The sequence below is a fragment of the Littorina saxatilis genome, linkage group LG8, assembly GCF_037325665.1.
Source record: "Littorina saxatilis isolate snail1 linkage group LG8, US_GU_Lsax_2.0, whole genome shotgun sequence".
Lineage (NCBI taxonomy): Eukaryota > Metazoa > Mollusca > Gastropoda > Littorinimorpha > Littorinidae > Littorina > Littorina saxatilis.
The window spans coordinates 74,397,901-74,405,496 of record NC_090252.1 but is presented as its reverse complement, the minus strand read 5'-3'; the positions used below and the strand labels follow the sequence as shown (position 1 = coordinate 74,405,496).

General features: G+C 44.5%; 1 protein-coding gene across 5 annotated transcripts in view; it reads left to right on the top strand.

The window, feature by feature from the left end:
* Positions 1-5,673: 5,673 nt before the first annotated feature.
* The window catches only part of LOC138974336 (mitochondrial import receptor subunit TOM70-like), a 554,410-nt gene continuing 552,487 nt past the window's right edge, over positions 5,674-7,596 (top strand). For 4 of the 5 annotated variants that reach the window (XM_070347060.1, XM_070347059.1, XM_070347058.1 and 1 more), the window contains exons 1-2: positions 5,674-5,915; positions 7,013-7,186. In XM_070347060.1, the coding sequence (XP_070203161.1) occupies positions 5,715-5,915; positions 7,013-7,186 (375 nt within the window). In that variant the 5' untranslated portion in view covers positions 5,674-5,714. The remainder of the gene's footprint in view (positions 5,916-7,012; positions 7,187-7,596) is intronic. The other variant, XM_070347057.1, reaches the window with a different exon arrangement.

Here is a 7,596-nt window from a genome sequence, read left to right as displayed (position 1 = left end):
ACAAGTGTACCAGAAATGTAAACACGACCGCATTGTTAGAACGGCCAGCATTGTTAGAACGGCCAGCATCGTTAGAACGGCCATCATTGTTAGAACGGCCAGCATTGTTAGAACGGCCAGCATTGTTAGAACGGCCAGCATTGTTAGAACGGCCAGCATTGTTAGAACGGCCAGCATTGTTAGAACGACCAGCATTGTTAGAACGGCCAGCATTGTTAGAACGGCCAGCATTGTTAGAACGGCCAGCATCGTTAGAACGGCCAGCAAACTTGTTGGGCAACCCCAAAGACAGCTGACCAGTCATGCCAGGGTGCCATGAGACAAACTTGTTGGGCAACCCCAAAGACAGCTGACCAGTCATGCCAGGGTGCCATGAGACACACTTGTTGGGCAACCCCAAAGACAGCTGACCAGTCTCTGCCAGGGTGTCATGAGACAAACTTGTTGGGCAACCCCAAAGACAGCTGACCAGTCTCTGCCAGGGTGCCATGAGACAAACTTGTTGGGCAACCCCAAAGACAGCTGACCAGTCTCTGCCAGGGTGCCATGAGACAAACTTGTTGGGCAACCCCAAAGACAGCTGACCAGTCATGCCAGGTGCCATGAGACAAACTTGTTGGGCAACCCCAAAGACAGCTGACCAGTCTCTGCCAGGGTGCCATGAGACAAACTTGTTGGGCAACCCCAAAGACAGCTGACCAGTCTCTGTCAGGGTGCCATGAGACAAACTTGTTGGGCAACCCCAAAGACAGCTGACCAGTCTCTGCCAGGGTGCCATGAGACAAACTTGTTGGGCAACCCCAAAGACAGCTGACCAGTCTCTGTCAGGGTGCCATGAGACAAACTTGTTGGGCAACCCCAAAGACAACTGACCAGTCATGCCAGGGTGCCATGAGACAAACTTGTTGGGCAACCCCAAAGACAGCTGACCAGTCTCTGCAGGGTGCCATGAGACAAACTTGTTGGCCAACCCTAAAGACAGCTGACCAGTCATGCCAGGGTGCCATGAGACAAACTTGTTGGGCAACCCCAAAGACAGCTGACCAGTCTCTGCAGGGTGCCATGAGGCAAACTTGTTGGCCAACCCTAAAGACAGCTGACCAGTCATGCCAGGTGCCATGAGACAAACTTGTTGGGCAACCCCAAAGACAGCTGACCAGTCTCTGCCAGGGTGCCATGAGACAAACTTGTTGGGCAACCCCAAAGACAGCTGACCAGTCATGCCAGGGTGCCATGAGACAAACTTGTCGGGCAACTCCACAGACAGCTGACCAGTCTCCACAAGGGCGCCATGAGACAAACTTGTTGGGCAACCCCAAAGACAGCTGACCAGTCTCTGCCAGGGTGCCATGAGACAAACTTGTTGGGCAACCCCAAAGACAGCTGGACAAACTTGTTGGGCAACCCCAAAGACAGCTGACCAGTCTCTGCCAGGTGTCATGAGACAAACTTGTTGGGCAACCCCAAAGACAGCTGACCGGTCTCTGCCAGGGTGCCATGAGACAAACTTGTTGGGCAACCCCACAGACAGCTGACCAGTCATGCCAGGGTGCCATGAGGCAAACTTGTTGGGCAACCCCAAAGACAGCTGACCAGTCTCTGCCAGGGTGCCATGAGACAAACTTGTTGGGCAACCCCAAAGACAGCTGACCAGTCTCTGCCAGGGTGTCATGAGACAAACTTGTTGGGCAACCCCAAAGACAGCTGACCAGTCTCTGCCAGGGTGCCATGAGACAAACTTGTTGGGCAACCCCAAAGACAGCTGACCAGTCTCTGCAGGGTGCCATGAGACAAACTTGTTGGGCAACCCCAAAGACAGCTGACCAGTCTCTGCCAGGGTGCCATGAGACAAACTTGTTGGGCAACCCCAAAGACAACTGACCAGTCATGCCAGGGTGCCATGAGACAAACTTGTTGGCCAACCCCAAAGACAGCTGACCAGTCTCTGCCAGGGTGCCATGAGACAAACTTGTTGGGCAACCCCAAAGACAGCTGACCAGTCATGCCAGGTGCCATGAGACAAACTTGTTGGGCAACCCCAAAGACAGCTGACCAGTCTCTGCCAGGGTGCCATGAGACAAACTTGTTGGGCAACCCCAAAGACAGCTGACCAGTCATGCCAGGGTGCCATGAGGCAAAAAGCTATCAAACCTGTACGTGATTTTAACCATCCTTTTACACCTTGTGTTCCAATTCTCCCTTCAGATGAATGTTTTCAGGTTCCTTTGGCACACAAGGACCAGTTCAAACAGTCAGTCCTTCCTTCTGCAGCCACGTCCTATTCTGAATTCTCTCTCTCTCTCTCTCTCTCTCTCTCTCTCTCTCCCTCTCTCTCTTTCCCCCTATCTCTCTCTTTCACTCTCTCTCTCTTTCTCCCTCTCTCTCTCTTTCACTCTCTCTCTCTCTTTCTTTCTCTCCCTCTCTCTCTCTCTCTCTCTCTCTCTCTCTCTCTCTCTCTCTCTCTGGGATGTATTTAAGATTAGAATAGTCCCTCTCTGGGCGAGGGCTGGTTGAAAAGAAGCTCGTTTATATTGCTTATGCCACAACCCTCGTAAAATAAAATTTGATTTGATTGATTTGATTTGATCTGGGAAAGTACACTCCCTTTACTACTACTTTACATTTCAACAGGTTTTTTTGCAACAAGCTGAATACGATCTTGAAGCCATTGTTAAATCCATACATCTAAAAGAATCCCGCCAACCTTCACTGTGATATCTGAGTGAATGTAAAACGCCAGGCAAGTCCTGAAGGCAGCGTGCAACACACTCGTGTCTGCATGTCGATCCGTGTTAGGACCGTTACCCGCAGTTGTCAATACATTTCATATCAGCGATCACATCTTGCTTTGACGCATTTCTAAGCGTATTGAACCTGTTTTTGTTAAAAACTATAAGAAAGCATTCATGTCCTGGCTAACAGCGCTAACGGTTTGGCGGCTGTCCAAATACAACTCACCCAAAACAGTTTGAACAGTGAAGTGTGCCCAAGGAGGAACACAATCAATGACTCAATCATATGTACCCTGTGTACCCTGTGTACCAAAGTCGCTTTCGAAGAGAGAAAATGTAAGTTTTACGCCAAGTCGCTTTCACAACACGTCAGTATTTAAAGTTACATAACCTGTCACGTCCAGGTGCACGGAGCCCCCAGGGCTTGCAGTCATGCCTCGGGTAGCTGTCCGTTCAAGTTTATAGAAATACCAAGTTTCATTGACTTTCATGCAAGGAGTACATAAGTAATCAATTTATCCACTTGACTATATTGACAACAGGGGCTTATCACTCTTTGCCGCATGTGTTTATGCCTACACGGTATTTTCAAATACTCTGCAACACATGTTTTCCAAATACAACATGTGCCCGTACAATACCGCTTCTTTTATGAAAACATTGCTTCGGCACTGTTGATTTTAATCAACCAATTTTCTTGTCACTGTCTACATGAAGTCAGTTTGTATCGACACATTCAACTTCTAACGAGTATACTTAGTTCATGCGAAAAACTGACAACAAGTCACGTAAGGCGAAATTACTACATTTAGTCAAGCTGTCGAACTCACGGAATGAAACTGAACGCACTGTATTTTTTCACCAAGACAGTACAGCTTCGTCAATCCCCGCGAGAAGGAAATCGCTCAACCTCCCGCGTGCAAAACGCAGTGAAATTAACACGCCAGAATAGCGCGGTAGCGTATTGTGCTATTAAGCAGGAAAGCGCGCTTTTCTGTATTCTTGTTAACTTTCTGAGCTTGTTTTGAATACAACCTATCATATCTATATGTTTTTGGAATCAGGAAACTGATAAAGAATAAGATGAAATCATTTTTGGATCGATTTCTTACATTTTAATCGTAAGACTAATTAATCTATTTTCGTTAATTGTGATCACATTTTAAGAGTAAACATGACATATGTATATGTTTTTAGATTCAGAATGTGATGAAGAATACGATGCAATCAATTTTAAATCTGTTTGCAAAAAATCGATTTTAATGACAACTTTAATTAGAAAACTCATTAATTAACTTTTAAGCCTCCTAGCTGAAATGCAATACCAAAGTCCGGGCTTCGTCGAAGATTACTTGACCAAAATGTCAACCAATTTGGTTGAAAAATGAGAGCGTGACAGTGCCGCCTCAACTTTCACGAAAAGCCGGATATGACGTCATCAAAGATATTTATCCAAAAAATGGAAAAAAATCTGGAGATACCATACTCAGGATCTCTCATGTCAAGTTTCATGAAGATCGGTCCAGTAGTTTTCTCTGAATCGCTCTACACACACACAGACACACAGACACACATACACCACGACCCTCGTCTCGATTACCCCCTCTACGTTAAAATGACTAAATGTAACAAGTCGCGTAAGGCGAAATAACAACATTTTGTCAAGCTATCGAACTCACAGAATCAAACTGAACACACTGCTTTTTTCACCAAGACCACATACTCGTCGTTTCGTCAGTCCACCGCTCGTGGCAAAGACAGTGAAATCGACAAGCCATGCAGAATAGTGCGGTAGTGGTCGCGCTGAGCAGGATATAACACGCTTTTCTGTATGTCTATTCTTTTTAGCTTACTGAGTTTGTTTTTAATCCAAACATATCATTTATATATGTTTTTGGAATCAGGAACCGACACAAAATAAGATGAAATTGTTTTTAAATCGATTTCGGACATTTTATTTTAATAATAATTTTCATATTTTTAATTTTCAGAGCTTGTTTTTCATCCGAATATAACATATTTATATGTTTTTGGAATCATAAAATGATGAAGAATACGATGAACGTAATTTTGGATCGTTTTATTAAAAAAATAATTTTAATTACAATTTTTAGATTTTTAATGACCAAAGTCATTAATTAATTTTTAAACCTCCAAGCTGAAATGCAATACCAAAGTCCGGCCTTCGTCAAAGATTGCTTGGCCAAAATTTCAATCAATTTTATTGAAAAATGAGGGTGTGACAGTGCCGCCTCAACTTTTACAAAAAGCCGGATATGACGTCATCAAAGACATTTATCCAAAAAAAGAAAAATCCGTCTGGGGATATCATACCCAGGAACACTCTCATGTGAAATTTCATAAAGATCGGTCCAGTAGTTTACTCTGAATCGCTCTACACACACACACACACACACACACATACACCACGACCCTCGTCTCGATTCCCCCTCTGAGGGGGTGGGGGTACTAATATAATATAATGTATCAATTGACATCTTTCTGAGGAAAGACAACCGGGTATAAAGCCGTGACAAATCCATCATCAGTCCTCGCCGAGATGCTGTGGTGGTTGTGTAGAATCTGCGCACGCAGTATTTTTTTCGTACGGGGAGTAACATTTTCGTACGAAATTTTTACTGGGGACTCCGTAACCGACTCGTCGGTTCCGTCCAGCCACAGCCATAAAATAGCTGCGAGGCCCTGCCAGGGAGAAAAATAATTACCTTGTTTGTAAGTTGTGAATTTAACATGAAAACCTCATAAACCTTTTCTTCTCTATAATAATGGGGTGAAATCATTATGATAAGATTCCCTCGAAGTAAAGTTGAGAGTAAAACGACAATAAATCTTATGGAAGTAAAGTGGAACGCTGAAATGTCAGAGAGTTATAGCTGATCGCTTCTTCGTCTTATTACCGATCCAACATTTCGTACAGCCATTCTCGCTCTTTCTCATCGACGCACGTGAGAGCTCAACAACATGGCGACCCACTGGTCACTTCGAGATGTTACGGAGGGCTGGAGCAAGTGGCAGATCGCTTTGTGCGTTGGTGCTCCCATTGCACTCGGAGTGGCAGGAATTTGGTATTTAAAACGGAGACAGGGAAAGTCACAAACAGAAGACAATGGCTCAAAAGATGGGAAATCTGCAGGCGGCAAGTCAGAACCCGAAGTACCACAGGTTCGTTGACCGGTTAGACGAAGCGAAACTTGATTAAGATTAGTTTGCAAAGAACGCGATGACATTATCATTGCTGCTTTTTGCATTGTGTGGGACAGACCATTCTCAGTTTATGGTGTGTAAGATGATGGCTGTCGCGTACGAAGAGAAAAGCGGTGTGAGAGGACACTGGATATGACCGCACAAGGACACACGACCATGCTTTATCGACCAGTCTCCAGAGGACAGGGCTGGCTGGTCGGACACTGTCGGTCTGCGAACTGTCGCTTGGTTTTTGAACTGCTTGACGCGTGCATTTACGTTGCAGATTCAGTGTTGTGTGTGTTGCTATCAGAAATTGCTTGTATACATGTATGTATTGTATACATGTATACCTGATAACAGGGGGTCCTGATTTGGCCTAACTGGTCCGCTGGACCCATTAAGCAACAGTTAACTAACTAACTAACTGACCTGACAACAGATGTGCCACTGTAGTCTTTAAACACTCAGACTTCCTGTCCAAAGATGCATAGTCGGACTGGTATCTCCTCCGTGAAACCCGATTTTGTTGGATAACTTTATTTCACTCATTCAACCGCAGTCAATCAACTGTTTTTGGCTTATGAAACTGGCCCCAGCTCTGTCCTTCCCCTACATAAAACAAACACACACCCAACATACACCTACACGCACACAACCTACACAAACACAGTCACAAAGATAGCCACTCACACACACACTATTGTAAGCGTATGTGTATCCGAAACCAGATCTTTTGAACCCAAGACAAACGCTTGTGCTATTACAATGTAAAGACCTGCTGTTGCAACATTATCAGAGGGAGTTGGTGTGCATATAAAGTACAGGCCTGAAAGTGGCAAGTATTTTACTCGCCATGGCGATTAAAAACATGTTACTGGCGAGTAGAAATGTTCCTCTACTCGCCAAATGCGAGTAAAGTTAGGGTTAGGGTTGTTGGTTTGGCTAGTAAGTTTGCTCTCTGGCTAGTCAATTTTTAGAATCACTAGCCTAAGACGAGTACACCGGCCATTTGTTGGACTTTCAGGGCTGAAGTATAATATTATTTCTCTACTTTATCCCTCTGTGCGTTGCAGACCCCCAAAGACCAGGCCCAGGCTTCCAAGAACAAGGGTAACAAGTATTTCAAGGGTGGCATGTACGAGCAAGCCATTGAGTGCTATACAGAGGCCGTCAGAACGTGTCCCACCGAGCACAAACAGGACATCTCAACTTTCTACCAGAACAGGGCGGCTGCCTATGAAAATCTGGTGAGTGTTACTGTTAGGAATAGGATAACACATACCTTTGGGCTTTAGCTTTGTGAGTGCTCGGAATAGGATAACACCTTTAGGCTTCAGCTTTGTGAGTACTCAGAATAGGATAACACCTTTAAGCTTAAATTTGGTGTGATAAGAATAGGATAACACCTTAAAGTTAAAGCTTTAATTTGGTGTGTTAAGAATAGGATAACACCTTAAAGTTGAAGCTTTAATTTGGTGTGTTAAGAATAGGATAACACCTTAAAGTTAAAGCTTTCATTTGGTGTGTTAAGAATAGGATAACACCTTAAAGTTAAAGCTTTCATTTGGCTTTCATTTACAGGCCAGTGAACCCACACGACTTTGCCATATTTTGTACGCTTGATTGTCTAAAATACAAGACAAATTTCTAGTCTTTT